Source organism: Glycine soja, chromosome 17 (assembly GCF_004193775.1).
Source record: "Glycine soja cultivar W05 chromosome 17, ASM419377v2, whole genome shotgun sequence".
In the NCBI taxonomy this organism is placed as follows: domain Eukaryota; kingdom Viridiplantae; phylum Streptophyta; class Magnoliopsida; order Fabales; family Fabaceae; genus Glycine; species Glycine soja.
Genome location: NC_041018.1, coordinates 6,230,943 through 6,248,874, shown reverse-complemented (window position 1 = coordinate 6,248,874; position 17,932 = coordinate 6,230,943). Strand labels below are relative to the sequence as shown.

The window sequence follows — 17,932 nt, the reverse complement described above, 5'->3', positions numbered from 1 at the left end:
TTAAAATTTCATGCAATTCAGTATAAAAAACATAAATTTTAATATTAATAATTTGATTCATGTGATTTGATGAAGAATGATAGTAAATCGATGGAATATTTTTCGATAAAACTCACGGAAAAATTGAAAAGATGTAAAATATATCAATCATTTATTCTAAATTTGATTTTAAAATAAATTTTCCTATAAGTATTTGAGAAATTGAATTTATAAAAAGAATATAAAAACAACAACAAATATGTATTTTGATTTCTGAACAACAGTATAAACTTTTTTTGAAAAATATAAAATGACAACTCAAATTTTAAACACCTATTAGTATTTACATTTTTCTTTTAAAAAATATATATGGCGGGTAAGCGAGTTAGATGGGATGTGCCATAACTAGTTGATGTGTTGGATTCTCCATCTCGTCCCGCCAAATTGATAGCACACTAGCTGGCTGCGTCTGACTCGTTTTGTCATTCTACATTTAATATAAGTGATAATAATTTATGTCCCTTAACTAAGTATTATAGGATTCAAATTTCAAATAATATTTAAATATGAAATAAATCATGTTAGTAAAAAAATATTTATTTATACACATTTATGATCACCAATCAAAATTAGTTAATACTTTTGGTAGAAAGATCTTTACACCAATACGAAATTCAGGAAGAAAAAAAAAACTCTATTGAACGTCTTTAAAATATTCAGATTCAGATTGCACCTTCTCTTTTCATGCTAACAAAATTCCATGTCAATTGAACTTACTCAAGTCAAAGTTGTCTCTCTCTCTCTGTATTGATTAATAATGGTGCCTTTCTTTTTTCCTTTTAGACCCCACATATTTTTTTTAGTGGAAACAATCTTGTTATTTTTACTTTTTAACTAAATTCCATGTTAATTTTAATAGTATGAATTTTATATTTGACCTAAGTTAAAAAGTTTATGTAGGAAGAAAGAAATCATCAATAAAATTTGCTATTAATTTTTCTCATGAATTAATGGCCATTTTCTTGATGGAACAATACATTGAGTCTTATTAGTTAGTCTAAAGTCTATACACACTCTTTTCAGTTTTCAATTTTCATGCCTAAGCCCAATTATTCATTTTTTTTTCTTTTATTTTTTCTCAATCCTTCGACCATTAGGGTAAGGTGATAAGGTAATTTTTAATTCGTGAAAATTAAAAACAATATTAGAAATTTATAATAACAAAGACATGTTACTCTACGAACTGGGTTAAGCGGGGAAAACGTAATTTCCTATGCACTAAACTATGCAATAAATTATTTTGCAAAGATAGAGTCCATTTTGACTAACCCAGCCCCTATTAATTTAAAATGATTTTTAGTTTGTTTTATTATTTGATGTTTTCATGGACATAACCTACCGAATGTAACGTGTTGGAATTGGCGTATTGGTGTGCAGTATCTATTTAGAGAGAGTGGGAATCATTCGTTTCGTTTCGTTCAGAGGTTTGTTTCACTGTTTCAGAATGAACGGCTTAAGAAGTGAAAGAGCCCCTCTCTTGGAGGCTGAGCGTGCTGTAAGTCTATTTCTCTTCTCTTCTTGGCCCATATGCACAGTGCCATTCATTGGTGCTCACCTTCAGCTTCTCCTGCTTCAGCAATTTGGCCACACTCAAACAATTTTTGTCTTTTGTCAATTAATTGTGTGATGAATTGGAAAAAAAAAAACTTTTTTCCACTGCCTCTGGGATAATAATAGGAATATCCTATTGCACTGTTTGAAACCTTTTCTATTTATGAAATCTTTTGATGTGCTTCTCTGCGTATATTTCAGTTTCTGTTCTGTAAAGCGTAAACTATGTTCAGTTGAAAACATAGTTGGACTTAGAGTCTTTATTATTTTTTGTCATTTTTCGTTTTTTTTTTCTTTTTCTTTTTGAGGGCTGGTGAGATCAAAATTGGTTTAGTTATTTGGTCTATGTACCTTCATAATCTTTACCGTTTGGTCCTTCTATTACTTTTAATTCATTTTAGCCCCTACAATTTTTTACTAAAATTGATTGAAAATTGTATGTTTAAGGACTAAAATGAGTCAGGTTTTAAAAATGTATGTTTGGTCTAAAATGTAAAGATTATATAGACTAAACGAGTAATTAAAGCATTAAAATATATAAGAGAGGCCATTGTTTCTTTTAACTGTTTCAAACTATTTGGAACTCATATATGGTTTATTGGTTAAGGCTCCTTCCCAGTGACAATTGCTCTTTGAAACTATTAATTAAGTCCCCAATTCTTGGTATGGCTATGCGTTTAGAACGATAAAATAAAGAAAAAAACTGCAAAAGGGTTGTGGAAAAATTTCTGTAACTGCGTTGGTCGTTGTGGTACTCCATTAATTTTTATGGTGTATATAGGGAAGAGGAAAGAGGGATGGTGCCTCGGAAGGTCAAGCCTCAGACCTTGAGCATGGTGATGCAGTGCCGGTAATCATTGTCCATACATCCTTTTAATCAGCATTAGCATCATATTAATATGTGCAATTGCTAACTTTGTGCATTGAAATTACAGGCGGCAAATGTGGGATTCTGTAGGGTGCTTTCACTTGTAAGTGGCCAGTGTTTCTTTGGATGAATTGCTGCCATATTTTTGTGATCATTAAAATTGCTTATTTTTTTTTCATTTGAAATTGATGCAGGCAAAACCTGAGGCTGGAAAGTTGGTGATCGGTACTGTGGCTCTGTTGATTGCAGCCACATCAAGTATCTTAGTTGTATGCACCTTTTACTCCCTCCCTTTTCCTGTCCCTCTCACACACACACATAGATACCAAAAATTCTGTCAGCATGTGTATATGTTATTTGCTGTCACATTGCTGGATGTAAGGTTCAAGCTGCTTTCTAATGAACATGGAAATGTTCCTGCTACAGCAAAAATTTGGTGGGAAGATAATTGACATTGTCTCTAGGGAAATGAAAACTCCAGAGGAGAAAGATGAAGCTTTGAATGCTGTTAAGAACACCATACTAGAAATCTTTCTGGTCGTTGTCTTCGGGTATGATGCCTAGTTGAGTACTTTCCAATTAATCATAGACATAGTTTTATCAGGAAGAAGTTGTGAACTTATGACCTCAGATCCATCACATGAATTTTATGGGATCCCAAGTGATTCACTGAGCTTTCTTGGTTTTACAGTTCAATTTGCACTGCACTTCGAGCTTGGCTTTTTTATACTGCTAGTGAAAGGGTTGTTGCACGACTGAGAAAGAATTTGTTCAGTCATCTTGTAAACCAGGTAAAACAATAGTCATAATGATTCTTGCATTGTAACTCTTTAGGTGTGTTGCTTTTTCTGAGTAGGCTTGTACATTATCGATGATGAGTTTTCAGGAGATAGCCTTCTTTGATGTTACTCGAACTGGGGAGCTTTTAAGTAGGCTATCTGAAGATACACAGATCATAAAGAATGCTGCAACTACCAATCTTTCTGAGGCCCTGAGAAACTTTTCAACTGCATTAATTGGTCTGAGCTTCATGTTTGCAACATCATGGAAGTTAACATGTGAGTAATTCAACAATGAAGAAATACACATGCACACACTGTTTATACTTTATACTAACCAATATTTTAAAAAAACTAGATCAGTCATTGAACTAGTGTAAGTTTGGTTCACAATGTATTGGTTCATTCAACTATAATCAAACCAATGTTAATTAGATAAATAATTTTAATATTGTATAATATATTATTATTAATCAATAAATTAACATAAAAATAATAAGAAATCAAATCAGATAAAATTTAACATTAGCATGAAAAGACCATATTGTAAATCCAGCAAGATATTTTTTATTCAAAACATATTTTAGTTGAATAAGAAAAATAAAAAAAGTAAATAAGCAAAAACTTGTTCAAACTGGGTTTTAGCCACTGGTTTGAGTGGTTCTCTAATTATCTGATCTTTTAACTTAAAAGTTTTAAGTTGTCTTGACCAATTCACCAGTTTTCTGGCCAAACTGAGTTTTTTTTATCCATTATCCTAACTTCTCTCTCTATCTCTCACATCAACTCTTATAGTGTTGGCTTTGGCTGTTGTACCTGTTCTTTCTGTTGCTGTTCGCAAGTTTGGCCGTTACCTGCGTGAACTTTCTCATAAAACTCAAGCTGCAGCTGCAGTTGCTTCATCAATAGCTGAGGTATGTCTTTTTCATCAAACAGATACCATAGAAGATAGTTAAACTAATATTATTTTTATGTGTTGTCCAGGAATCCTTTGGTGCAATAAGAACAGTAAGATCATTTGCCCAAGAAGATTATGAAGTAACACGCTACTCAGAGAAAGTTAATGAAACACTTAATCTTGGTCTTAAACAAGCTGTGAGTTAGCCAGTGATAGTTTGATACGTGCTTGTGTGTAATTTTATTTGTTTACCTTTGCAGCATTTAATCTTATATCTCTTTGAAAATACAGAAAATTGTTGGACTCTTTTCTGGAGGCCTTAATGCTGCATCTACACTTTCAGTCATTATAGTTGTTATATATGGAGCTAATTTGACAATCAAGGGTTCCATGTCCTCGGGTGATCTTACATCTTTCATTCTTTATAGTCTCTCAGGTAAGTTTGTCATTCTAAATTTCCCTTTTACATGAGAATGAATCCTGTAAAACATTCACAACAGTTTAAACTTTAAAGTGTGTATGATCCCTAGATATTAGATCATTAGTTATTAGTTGGTTAAGATGTTTTACTTTCTTGATTTATTTTAGCGATAGTTTAATTTGTTGTATCTGAACTGCTATTGTTGTTTTTATATTGACTCAGCTCCTTTGCCTTTGTAGTGGGTTCTTCTATATCTGGTCTGTCAGGATTGTATACAGTAGTTATGAAAGCTGCAGGTGCTAGCAGAAGGGTATTTCAACTTTTGGATCGTACCTCATCCATGCCTAAGTCGGGAGATAAATGTCCACTGGGGTCAGTTGCATATATATTTCCTAAAATGTTGTTCACCAATATTTATATGTGTGTGTGTGTGTGTGTGTGTGTGTGTATTTCCCCCCCTAAAACATAACTTAAAAAAAATAGTAACATAAGACAAATACCTTGTACAGTTGGGTGAAATTAATGTGGTACCCACTAAATAGGGGGCAGGATCCATATCATTGAGTGGACCACTGATGAATTTCACCTAATAAGTAAAGAATGTATTTCTACTTTCTAGCATTGCTTTACACCTATACACATAGTCTACGATGTGCAGACGAAGGAGTCTTCCTTTTGGAATCTTGTACTATAGGATTTTAGAGTGTCCAATTATGCATTCAAATCATGTATTTGCCAATGAAAATAGTTAACTTATTATAAAATAGACCTTGCAGTATTTAGACACTTAGCCCTTGTTTGTTTACTGTTTTCAGAAACAGTTTTCTGTTTTCTAAAATCTGTTCGTCTCTTGAGCACATTTGAAAATGTTTGTCTCTTGAATATTTTATGTTTTTTAAAAGTTTGTCTCCTAAGCACTTAAACAGGGCACTTAAAGAAAATGTAACAAAAAAAGAGCACTTAAAAGAAAAAAGAAAAAGAAAAAAGATGAGAAAACATCTTCCAACAATTTCTGTTTTTTGGTTTTAAAACACTAATTTGGAAACAATTTTCGAAACTTATTATATTTGGTTGAGAAATTGATTGTTGAGAAGTGTAGAATTGTTTTAGAAAATAGTTTTTAAAACAAAAAAGCGAGAAGAGAATCAAACAGACATTTCTATACGACCCCCTGTTTTTTCAGTGTTACAGAGAAATGAAATTTAGTAATATAGAGATGAATGCCTGACACAGGGTGAGAATACAAGCGTCATACTCATCTTTTTCACCCTTTCCGTTATATAAGTTTCAGAATCATTTATTAAATTAAATATATCCCCTTTCAGCTTAAATTTCTTTTCTAAGGAAGAATGGCGATATTTTATAATGAAGTGACCCTAAATATCTTTTACTGTAGTGATCACGATGGGGAAGTAGAACTAGATGATGTGTGGTTTGCCTATCCATCACGCCCTAGTCATCCAGTGCTCAAGGTAGCAGTTACCTTCTTGTTTTATGTTCTGGCTTTACAAATTGAGTGGTAAATTATTAAGCAAATTATGCTGCATTGTTCATCTCTAGGGCATTACATTGAAACTGCATCCAGGAACAAAGGTTGCTCTTGTTGGTCCAAGTGGTGGTGGAAAGGTATAGTACATATCTTTTCATTTTCCCTTTCTTCCTGTGTTTTGCAGCTCATCATTCCACAAGGTTCTTATTTAATGTGCTTGGGTTGAAGAAGAATAGAAACGTAAGCAAGGTGGAGTGAAAGGAGAAAACATCACGAACATGAACTTGTTTCTTATTTTGTGCAGAGTACAATTGCAAACTTGATTGAAAGATTTTATGATCCAACCAAGGGAAAGATTGTACTGAATGGGGTTCCTTTGGTAGAAATATCACACAAGCATTTACACAGAAAGGTATCTTGATTATAGTTTGTTTTTTCAAGTGTTTGAATTTAAATACTACAATTTTTTTGTTATTATTACTATTTACTGTCTAACAATGGGACCATGGATTAATAGTTTAGCACTGCAGCAGCTGTTTCCGTATATAGGACACAATTAATTTATAACATTTTAGCAAATGAATACCAAAGTACATTTCAGTACATATTAACATAGATAAGACATTTATACACTACTGACAATGATTTACCCAATTTAGTATTGTAGACTTGTGGTGCCATGTTTTTAACTTTTAGGGAACCTATATATCTTGTAGTATACTAGTATTATGGATTGATGAGTATGGGATAAAATCTTGATATATCAACTTATTAAGAAATCAAGGTGAAAAACTATTTATTAATCCATGCCTTGTGCCTATCACGTTGTCATGTCACCTATTACATTTCTTACTGTGCTGTCTAGCTGCCTTGTGATTAAGCATGATATTACTGGAGATGTAAAATTTGGTGTTTGAGAAATTAGTTTAGTGAAGTACAGGTTTAATATGATTAAAGTTCCTACTGTGCTGAACTCTCCAAAATCTAAATTTGTCCTCTTAGATTTTGGAGAGTCCCTTTGTAACAGAATTTGGACTCTCCAAAATCTAAATTTCTTTTGTGATTTTGAGAACTTAAATTTAATGCAGTTTGCTCATGTATTTGCAGATCAGTATAGTGAGTCAGGAGCCTACACTCTTCAACTGTTCCATAGAGGAGAACATAGCTTATGGATTTGATGGCAAAGTGAACGATGTTGATATAGAAAATGCTGCTGTAATATTTTCTGTCCTCATTCTCCAATGAGACACCTCTCTCCCAAGTCCCAACTCTCATTTGCTCATAATTGGTATGTATTTGACTGCAGAAAATGGCCAATGCACATGAATTTATATCAAAATTCCCAGAAAAATACCAGACCTTTGTTGGAGAGCGTGGGGTAAGGCTTTCAGGAGGGCAGAAACAGAGAATAGCAATTGCTAGAGCCCTGCTTATGGACCCAAAAATTCTCCTCTTGGATGAAGCCACCAGTGCCCTAGATGCTGAAAGCGAATACCTAGTGCAGGTGTGTTAACATAGTATTTTGGTTGGGATTATTTTTCCAGTTTCATGAACGTATAAACTTGTCTATTTTTTGCACAATATGCTAATGGCGGTGAATATGGTGCAGGATGCCATGGAGTCTCTCATGAAAGGAAGAACAGTTCTAGTCATTGCTCACAGGTTATCCACAGTTAAAACTGCTGATACTGTTGCAGTTATATCTGATGGCCAAGTAGTTGAGAGAGGCAACCATGAAGAGCTTCTCAGCAAGAACGGTGTCTATACTGCATTGGTCAAGAGACAACTGCAAACAACAAAAGCCGAAATCTCGGTTTAGCAAATCATGAATAACCAAACCTACCATCTTGCTTGTTAAACACTCAGTCTGCTCAAAAGGGGAGGGGCAAATGATACTGAGGCACAAGTTCCTTGGAAGACCTTCACTTCCACAGTTGCAAGTTACAGCATTACCCTCTGTATCAGAGGAAAGAAAATGAGTGAAGAGAGAAAAACTTAAAAATTGAATAGAAGAGAAAATAGAAAGAAAGAAAATTTCGAATTTTTCTTCATCTAAATGTCAATTTTTCTTTCTTTTCTTAACCAAATAAAATAAAATGTATCATTATCTGTATTTTCTTACTTTAGTCCAAACACATGATTAAAGTTTAGCAACAAATTTGGTGTAACTCCCGATATTTCAAAACCAGAAGTAATCAGTGTGATCTATACTGTCAGTAGAGTATTATCAACATGCTTTGTCTACAGCATGCTTTCATTTTCCTATCACACTTTAGCACCCATTAGCCACTGATTGTGAATTGTGATACGTAGATGATAGCATCCTTTAAGTTTGTAAACGATGTTAACAGAAGGCACTAACTTGGAACAAAAATAAATTTAAAATAACAAACCGAGCTTAATTTTCATGCGTTAGTATAAATATATAAACTATCAATTAATAGATTTTCATTTGTAAATATAAATAACAATTATCAGCAAAAAATATAAAATAACAATATTTATTATAAAATTAACAAGCTTTATACATAGACTTAAAGTTGCAATATTTGTAATTGGAGATTTTTTTTTAAGTGTGACTAAGTTTAAAAATATAAATTAGTTTCAAACAAGCTGTTAATATACACTCATTGATAAGTTAACCACATCATGAGGTTATAGAAATTTTTAATGGTGGTTAAATAAGTCGTTAATAATGTCATGATGTTTTTAACGTACCATATCATATGATATGACATTTATGTTCAAAATAGAAAGCTCCAAATTAGTTATTATTTTAAAAAACCAATGAAGACTTATTGTTTCCTGTATTATATATTTGATCATATTCTAGAAAGAATATTTGATTCTATTTATAAGTCACCAATTAACCTATTAATAATGATTTTTTAATTCTATTTTTTATATTATTCTTAACACTTCGTTATGAGAAAAGAAAAATATTGAGATTGAAGGTTGTTATTGGTCCATATTCATTAATGAGGATAGTAAAGTAACATGTGAATATTAATAATAACGTACAAGAGAGAGAATGTGAGATGATAATTTAGGCTAAACATTTAATTAGTTATTAATAGAATTAATTGGATGTGTAATTATGTTAAGATATAATTGAAAACTTGTTTTATTTTTAGACATATTTAATGGCTTAACTTCCCTTTCTTAGTTTTGATGATTCAATTGAAAGAAGTATATAATAGTATATTTTATAAAATCTAAAATATTAATTATATTTTTTAATACTTGTGCCAAAATATTAAATGTCATGAAATAAGGATAATATGATGACTGATTAAGTACATGTGTAAATATAACGCGTGTTTGGTTTAGAGTTAGCACAACTTTCAATGCACGCCCATGGAAAAAGCCTGTCTCTCGTTGCTTTGAGTTGAACGAACGTTTAAGTTGGTTCAATGTCAAAACAAAATGCTAGTAGTTAATTTTACTTCACAAGTAATTAAGTTAAATGAACAATATTGTACCAATTACCGATAAATGATTAATAGTGTGATGAAATTATTAAAATGTTTAATAGTAATTAACTGTCTCACAAGTAGTTAATAATGTCATGCAGTTAATGAAATGTCTACTGTGGTTAACTATGTTTTAAAAGTTTTTAATGTTAATCATATATTGTTAATGCTATAAGAAATATTTTTTAAAATTATAATTTTTATTCTCATAAATATAAAAATATTTAAAATTTGTCACTTTAAAATTTTTAATATCATTTCTATCTTCATAAAATAAAAATATATTAATTTTTTGTCTGAATGTTGATTCAAGTAAATTTCAACTTACATAATGATTTTTATCATATAACATTTTTTATATCAGTTATATTTATAGTCAAGGTAAAAAAACAATACACCTAGATTTGAATATCCAAACTTTACTTTAGGAAAAAAATTACACATTTTAATTACACATTTTAATTTTATAAAGACAAAAAGTATTATAAAAATTTATAGGATAAATTTCAAATATTTTTATATTTACGAATAAAAAAATATGTTTTAACTTTAAAAAATTTATTATTCTAATAAATAAAGAGTGTGTTAGTTGCATTAATTTCCTACAAACAAAATATATTTGTGTTTAACCGTGTAAAATCCTGTACTGCATGCCTATTGCGTTTGTAGCTCTGTTACGTTACATACACACTTCTCGCGGTTTTCTGTACGTAACCATTGAAAATGCAGAACATAGTTCGCAAACTGGTGGCAGTGGCACACCACCCTCATCGCCACCGTATCTTCCACACTGGCGGCGTTCACAGCGTCTTCTCCTCTGCTCTCAAATCTTCACAATGGATCCACAACATTCTCCCTAATTCCCTCCTCATCACTCACCCACTTCATCATTTCACTCATTCCACCACTTCACCCTCTCTGTAGAACCCTCCTCCTACGTTGCAGGCCCAATGCTCATTATTTTCGAGGACACAACTTCAATTTCAACCATAGTTATCACTCTTGCCGGCGTTCTTTGTAATTTTCCCTGACACTATTATGTTTTAAATAATGAGGGTTTAGTTAGGGTTTTTGCTTGGGATTTTCAATAATGTATTTTTATCCTGTTTGCAGGAGATCATGGCTCCCCGGGCTAACACCTAATGACATGGTTTTGGCCTTGATTATAACTAATGTTGGTGTTTTCTTATTGTGGGGGATGGCAGATGAAAAGTTTCTTCATTTATAAACTCTAACCAACTTGATAATGCCATGATAAATTATTAGATAGCCCTGGAACACTATTTTGACCAATCTCTCTGTGACACGTAAGAGTTTTTCAATTTATCAGAAAGAAAAATCTCTTTGGGTAAGCTTATCCAAAATGACTTCTCTAGAAAAAGAAAAAATAAAATGAACTTAAAGCTAAAATTAGCTTATGCATAATTTTTTAGGAAACCTTCATACTAAGATTAATTTCCTTCTTTCGATATTATCTCTTAGGATTGGTTATCACATTTATGGCGATTTGTTCCCCTAATTAATTTGGATTATGATTAGTACAAAAGTATATACAAAGGTTAGTGCTTTAGGTTTTAAGAAACATAAAACACCCAAGTATATTGTACTAATTGTAGTACATTTCAATTAATATCTATAAGTGTTTCATTTTATACCTAAAACGTAAAGCCTCATAATTTCAACCAATTTCGTCAAACTTCAAAGTAATAATGATTGTTGGTGTGGCAATTTACCAGCTGTTGAATGATGGAATTCACCAAAAAAAAGCTGTTGAATGATGGAGTTGGAGTTGAGAAATTGTTGTTTCAACCTTCAATGTTATTTATTCTCTGTATGGAATTAACATCAACTAGACTGCAGCTGACTCAATTATTTGCTGTAAACAGATCTCTTTGGACAATTTTAACAGTGGACATTTGCACACTTTGATTACCAATGCATTCAGTCACAGAAACACCTTTCATATATTTTCCAACATGATTGGACTCTACTTCTTTGGAAGGAACGTAAGTTTCTATTCTTGTATCATACTTGTCGTTATATATTAAACTCTCCTGTGTTAGGAGTTAAGTTACTACTTACTATATGAGTATATGTTAGGAGGTGACACCTTTAGAGCAATAAGATTTGAAGACTGTGATTTTACCAAAAGAAGAAAGATCCTATCGTCATTGCCATACACGGTAGTAAATACTAAATGGATCTAATTATTTGTTATTAGCGTATAGCTTGGCTAGTTTGTCAAAAAATTAATTTAATTTAGATACTATCACTTGGTTGATAAATTTCTTTCCTGCTTTTCTTCAATGAATTATTTGTTCTTTTAGCTTCTATATATTACTCTGTAACTATTCCCATTGGGCTTTGGGCAGACTAGAAAAAGTTTGGATCTGAATTTCTGCTGAAGTTGTATCTTTCTGGGGCAGTTGGTGGCTCTGTTTTTTTACTTAATCCATCAGGCCTATAAAGCACAAACATCAAAGGTCCAATGATTATTAAAGTTTGAGTACAATACCTCTTGAGCAATTCTATAACTCTTTCTTGCAATTTCTGAGTAAAGAAAATTAACAAAATTTTGATTTATGCCTACTTCAGAAACTAGAAAAAAATAGTAATTAATATGCCAATTTTTCAAATCACAACCTTTTTGATATATTATTGTCAATATATTTTACTTTCATTTTGATTTACCTACCTGTAACTTTTGAAACTCGTAAAGCTGAAACTTTTCTTCACATGCTTGGTACATTTGATTTAGAACCATCATCTATAAATGAATTTTCCAGAAAGATAGACAAAAAAAATTGTTTTGTTAATAGTATGCAATGGTTAAATGATAAACATATTTTATACTAGGTGATTACTGGCAAGTGATAAATTTCATTAACATATGAGCAAAAGTGAATACTTGTTCTCTTGTTGGGATTTAAACATATTTGGTTACAGACATGAAAAAAGTGTATATCCCCCCGATAAATAAAAAGTCTTTTTCAACAATTCTTTATTGAATTAAAGAAATTTCAAGGTTTCTCTGCATTGTGCTTCAGGACTGGAGAGCTATGATTGCGTCAAAGGAATTAGCATTGGTAAGCTTTTATATAAATTATATAGTGGGCTCCTCTTCTTTAGGAAATATAGGCCGTGTTTTGTTCGAACAGATGTTCTTGGTTTGACTTGCCAGCTATGTTTTTGATGAACACTGTGCTTTCAGGGAATTATTTTTACCTTTTACTTTTAAAGTATGCTGATTCCTTGAAAATCTTTTTATTCAGAATCAAATGAATGAGGATATTGCTACGTAAATTTAATTTTTCATGGGTGCTTAGCATGACAGGACAGGAAATTTCTTTCTGGTGTGAGTTGTGCGACATTCAATGTAGTCAATGATTTCATTCCATTTTGGGTTCTACACTTTGTTTTTTGAGTACTCTTGCTTTATGGCACACATCAGTTATTCAATATGTATACATTAGTTGTCATTGCCTGCCAACATTAATCTATTTTCTGCTGTGTATTGCACTTCGTTAAGTTTTCCTGGTTGCAGGAAACATCTATTTTTTATTTATTTATTTTAAATGTTCTCTTAAATGTTGCATTGAAAATTACTATCTTTTCATTTATAACTTGTGGTATTGGTTAATATCACTACCCCGATTAATTGAACTAGCACTTGGCAATCTTTAGGGGGCAAGTGGAGCTGTGAATGCAGTTATGCTGCTTGACATATTTCTCTTTCCAAAAGCAACCCTTTACCTTAACTTTTTTGTACCAGTTCCTGCGGTCTTGCTGGTATGATCTTCTCAACCTTATTAAGCTAAGCCAAAATTGTGAAGTTTGTGATGTAGATACTCACATATCCTTTTCTTTTCTCTTATAAATTCTTGTTAATTAAGGGTATCTTTTTGATTGGGAAAGATATGCTGAGGATACTTGAGGTATGGTGAACTCTCCAAGGCTTGTTTACTATTTTTCATAGTGTTTTCCATCTTGAGTAACTTAGTTGTAGAGAAATGATCAAATGCTAACTAGTTCAATGACATCAATATAAATTTCTATAAAAATAAGCCGTAGTTGTGACTTGTGAGGGTTTTGGGTAGTTTGTATGAAATCATTGGTTCAAATCTTATTGCCACTATTGTACCAAAAAAAAAATCAACTTAATTCGTACAAACTGTTTCAAGATTTAGTAGGTCTGTCCTGTGTATAGTAATTTCTGTATAAAACAGTCCTTTTGTTTCAATCTTGATGCCTTAAGATCATGGCTATCAAATTGTGATGTGAATTACAAATAGCCAAACCAATTTTTGCACAGTATATCATAAATTGTATTGATTAATAAGATTTAGAAGCAATGAAAGAATAGCCTTAAACTAGGATAGGAATTGACAAAACAATCATAAGCCATAATGGAGTCTTGCTATTAATTGATATAACAACCGTCTTATTTCACTAGGTACGGGAATTACACGAAGGTCATTGGGTTGGTCAAAAACCTATTTCTTAGGAGTATTATTTACCTTGAGATCCCTTTTAATAATTTCCTTTTGTGTCCTTCTTGGTTTCCCTATACCCCTTGTTACAATACTAGAAACCAGCCATATGATGTACTCTCCTCGCTAGCCTCGCTAGTGTCTTCAGTGATTTTCTTTGCACATGTCCAAACCATTTTAATCAATTTTCTTTAACCTTTTCCTAAACAGATGTCATGCTAATATCCTTTCCATTTTAATCCCCCTTTGTCCTCTCCTACACGAGACACGTTGTCAACTTGTCTTTCATTCCATGGCAGAATACTAAAAAATAAAAACGATTGTTGATTATCAAATTGCAGGGAAACAGTCAAATATCAGCATCTGCACACTTGGGGGGTGCTGCTGTTGCAGCCATAGCTTGGGCAGGTGTTCGGAAAGGAAGATTCTAAATCCTTTTTCATACCCTGCAAATGTGTGTTTATTACTGTTCAATAAGTTTATCTTAGGTATCCTATTGAAGAGTGAAGACATTGGTTCAGCAGCCGCGCATAGGACAAGTTACTGTTTTTCTTTTCAGATTTGAATGATATATTATTGTTAACCCCTTTAGTCTTCCAAAATGAAAAAAGAGAATGCCAGCCACTTTATCATCCATTAGAGAAATATGTTAATCCCGCTCAATATTTTACAGAAGTATAATACTAGATGATATTTATCCTACATTATAAATTTGAATTTACATTCTTGAACCAAAGTAGTTTTATGTGTTATTTTTCTTATTCATTCACGTAGTTGTTTGACTGTTTCTCTTTTATTGAGTATTTTATTTTTTATTTATATTTATTTCTTTTAAATATTATCACTTAATTTTAGTTTCTTTTTTATCTAAAAATATATTTTTTATATAATAAAGTTAAACGTATTTTTCCTCTTTTAGATGAACTAAATTTTAATATTATGATAATCTTAATATTAATTTGAAACTATTAGTTTTGAATTTTGATACATTATATTAACAAAAGTGAGGTACTATTTTGACTCAAATATTTTTTTTTTAATTTTAAACAAATCTCTTTAAATATATTTGTATTTAATATAAATAAATATTCATTATTCATTGTTAAAAATAAAAATATCTATTATTTTTTATTTCCATTTAAATTCAAAAATATTCATCAAATGCAACCGAAATTTGCTAATAAAGTTTATTTTTCTAATCATGTGCTAGATTAAAATTTTATGCAGTAACGAAATTTTCTAATCTAGACATGGTTATAGTTTTATTTATATTTTAAATTTAATTGTACTTTTGATCTTATTATAAATTTCAATTTGTGATTTTGGTCTCACTTTTTTTAATTGTGCAATTTTAATTCTCTAATTATGTGGTTTTTAAATTAACCAGTTTCAATCTACTGTTAGATCATTATTCGTTGAATATTTTGATATTAACTTAATGAGTATATACACCAAATTTGAGATAAATTGGACTTTTGTGGTTGTGTAACTTTCTCATTTTGAAGAAATCAAATAAAAGACATAATATCTAAAAGATACTAAATAAAAACAGTATGATATTTAAAGAAATAAAAAGTAAATTTATAAAAATAATAATAAAAGAAAATTTTCCAAACAAAATAAAATTAGATAATAATTTTGGTTTCAAAAGTGAAACTCTTACTATCTCCATGCTCTTAATATTATTTTGTTTTCTCTCCTTTAAATATATATTTCACTAACTAATCATATAAAGCTAGCTAAAAACTTTTTTTTTTTAGACATTACAGGTTCAAAACCAAACCAATAATACAGTTAATTTTTTTATATCACCTAATCTCAAACTACTATTTCTTTATTATCTTTATGTGTATAAATTTCACTATTTTTAATTTTTTTTTCATTACAATTAAAATTGAAATTATTTATTATAAATCTAAAATATAATATATTTATTAAAAAAAATATGTAATTAATATTAATTTTAATTACATAAAAATAATAATTTTCTTGTTTAATACACAATCTAAAGTACCAATTTATACAAAATTTGTGTAAAAGAAATGTTTTCCCTAAAATATAGTAATAAATATTCCTTGGTCTTGGAGCCTAAGCCCAAACCTTATCCCACCACAAAACCCCATTCATTTTCCTTCCAACCAATCTCACTCACAGCATCTCTTCACACAGCACAGACATGTTCACCTCACTCCACACCCCAATCCTTCACCCCCGTTACTGTCACCACCCTACACCGTCCTGCACCCAATTCTCCCCTCTCGCCCTCCCACCCTTCCACCGCACCCTCTCCTTCCTCGCCCCTCCGCCGCTCCTCCCGGCCGCGCCCGCCCTCTCCGCCGCCTCCGCCGCGAAGCCCGACAAGTCCGGCGAGCAGAAGTGGGTGCACGAGGGTCTCATCATGGAGTCTCTCCCGAACGGCATGTTCCGCGTTCGCCTGGATAACGAGGACTTGATCCTCGGCTACATCTCCGGCAAAATCCGCAAGAACTACGTTCGGATCCTCCCCGGCGACAGAGTCAAGGTCGAGGTCACCCGCTACGACTCCTCCAAAGGACGCATCGTTTATAGGCTCCGCAGCAGCACCCCCTCCTAGTGTTTGTAAAAATTACTCACACAATCCAGTTTCACTGCATCATTCTTGTAAAAAAAAAAGAATGATAATGCTTCACGTTGCAATTTGGTGCAATTTATTTCAGTTTAATTTTCTTCTTTTCAGTCACTCTTGTCTTATTATTGGTAGTTGTTAGAGTAACCAATGTTTTCAGTTCCCAATCCTTGATATTGCAGGAAAATTGCAGATGAGTGCGATACTAAAATGTTGACCGTGAGTGTGTTAGATTTTTACCTTCAGTGATGTATTTATGGTGAAACTGGGTGAATGTTTTTATTTGGATAAACTGAAGCTTAATGTTCTAGTTTTTGAGATTGTGAAGGATAATCATTTTTAGTCTCTATTCAGTCATTGCTGCAGTGATATAGGTGGGAAGATACAAAACTTAGATGTTGTTGCTTAGGTACTTTTAGTTGTGTTCTCTTATCAGAATTGAAGTTTCACATTAATAAACGTATGCAGATTGCAGACGTTTAATGCAAATTCTTTATTATGATAGTTATTGAGGGGCCCCTTCAATTTTGACTGGAGAATAATATCAACTATCAAGAGTAGTCAAAGAATTGCATTTAAATTTTGTCTAGAATGAATGGAATAAAGTGATGATAAAAATCTAAATTTTAATTAGGTTAAATTTGTATTTTGTCTTCTAATTTATTTTTTAAATTGAATTTGGTCCTCTAGTTTTTTTGGGGTTCAATTAGAGGACAAAAACTAATTTAACCTTTTAATTAAGTATACAAACAGCTTATGGCTCCATTTTTTCGGAAGACTAAGCACGAGTAGGTAATTAGTATGTGTAGTGTCCTTTACTAGAAAAATGGTCTTCTGTTGCAGAATTTGCCTTGCTGAATGTGTAGTAGTATGATGTACTGTTATAATCAACATGGTTGGGTCAGTTTTCCTTCTACTGCTACATTTGGCTTAGGTTAACAAAGTTTGGCCGGGGTGAACCCATCTCATTCTCATTGATTCGTTTCTTAGTCCATTATTTTAAGTGGTATGGTATAAAGAGGTTTTGCGACTGTATATTGGCATAAAGAGGTACTAGAGTAAGCTATATGTGGTTTACATGAGAACTGAATATATAATAGCCTTATCCCCGGTCTACATAGATCTTGAGGCATAGAATTTGCTATTGCTACGTGTAGCAAAAATTGCTATATTCACTTTGAGAAACTCAGGAGTATGGTCTACATAGATCCAAACTTTTTACCACTCCATGTCCACAATTTCTTCTTCTGTCATCACAGATTGATAGTCCTTTGCACTCTTCATTAGGTTGCCAACCTACGAATTTTAGAAATAAGACA

At 31.8% G+C, this 17,932-nt stretch overlaps 3 protein-coding genes across 3 annotated transcripts; all 3 read left to right on the top strand.

The window, feature by feature from the left end:
- The first annotated feature begins 1,371 nt into the window (after window positions 1-1,371).
- LOC114393666 (ABC transporter B family member 25-like) lies at window positions 1,372-8,313 on the top strand. Its single transcript, XM_028355053.1, has 17 exons — window positions 1,372-1,534; window positions 2,372-2,440; window positions 2,526-2,561; window positions 2,653-2,727; window positions 2,885-3,009; window positions 3,150-3,249; window positions 3,345-3,516; window positions 4,033-4,151; window positions 4,222-4,332; window positions 4,427-4,571; window positions 4,796-4,928; window positions 5,953-6,028; window positions 6,117-6,182; window positions 6,350-6,457; window positions 7,153-7,260; window positions 7,352-7,549; window positions 7,655-8,313. The coding sequence occupies exons 1-17, from the start codon at window positions 1,484-1,486 to the stop codon at window positions 7,862-7,864; spliced, it is 1,902 nt and encodes a 633-aa protein (XP_028210854.1). The 5' UTR covers window positions 1,372-1,483; the 3' UTR covers window positions 7,865-8,313.
- A 1,928-nt stretch (window positions 8,314-10,241) lies between these two features.
- LOC114393517 (RHOMBOID-like protein 12, mitochondrial) lies at window positions 10,242-14,696 on the top strand. Its single transcript, XM_028354871.1, has 7 exons — window positions 10,242-10,438; window positions 10,632-10,692; window positions 11,372-11,524; window positions 12,566-12,604; window positions 13,203-13,307; window positions 13,412-13,453; window positions 14,350-14,696. Exons 1-7 carry the CDS (start codon window positions 10,242-10,244, stop codon window positions 14,437-14,439), a joined length of 687 nt encoding a protein of 228 aa, XP_028210672.1. The 3' UTR covers window positions 14,440-14,696.
- Window positions 14,697-16,096: 1,400 nt separating this feature from the next.
- On the top strand, window positions 16,097-16,943 carry LOC114392427 (translation initiation factor IF-1, chloroplastic). The gene has a single exon (XM_028353559.1). The coding sequence runs from the start codon at window positions 16,185-16,187 to the stop codon at window positions 16,599-16,601; it is 417 nt and encodes a 138-aa protein (XP_028209360.1). The 5' UTR covers window positions 16,097-16,184; the 3' UTR covers window positions 16,602-16,943.
- Window positions 16,944-17,932: the final 989 nt, after the last annotated feature.

Bases quoted from the DNA above. Each gene is read 5' to 3' on its own strand.
- LOC114393666 (XM_028355053.1), top strand. From the start codon at position 1,484: ATGAACGGCTTAAGAAGTGAAAGAGCCCCTCTCTTGGAGGCTGAGCGT. The intron at 4,572-4,795 runs GTAAGTTTGTCA...TTGCCTTTGTAG, and splicing joins CATTCTTTATAGTCTCTCAG to TGGGTTCTTCTATATCTGGT. The intron at 7,261-7,351 runs GTAATATTTTCT...ATTTGACTGCAG, and splicing joins TTGATATAGAAAATGCTGCT to AAAATGGCCAATGCACATGA.
- LOC114393517 (XM_028354871.1), top strand. From the start codon at position 10,242: ATGCAGAACATAGTTCGCAAACTGGTGGCAGTGGCACACCACCCTCAT. The intron at 10,693-11,371 runs GTTGGTGTTTTC...AACATCAACTAG, and splicing joins TGGCCTTGATTATAACTAAT to ACTGCAGCTGACTCAATTAT. The intron at 13,454-14,349 runs GTATGGTGAACT...ATCAAATTGCAG, and splicing joins ATATGCTGAGGATACTTGAG to GGAAACAGTCAAATATCAGC.
- LOC114392427 (XM_028353559.1), top strand. From the start codon at position 16,185: ATGTTCACCTCACTCCACACCCCAATCCTTCACCCCCGTTACTGTCAC.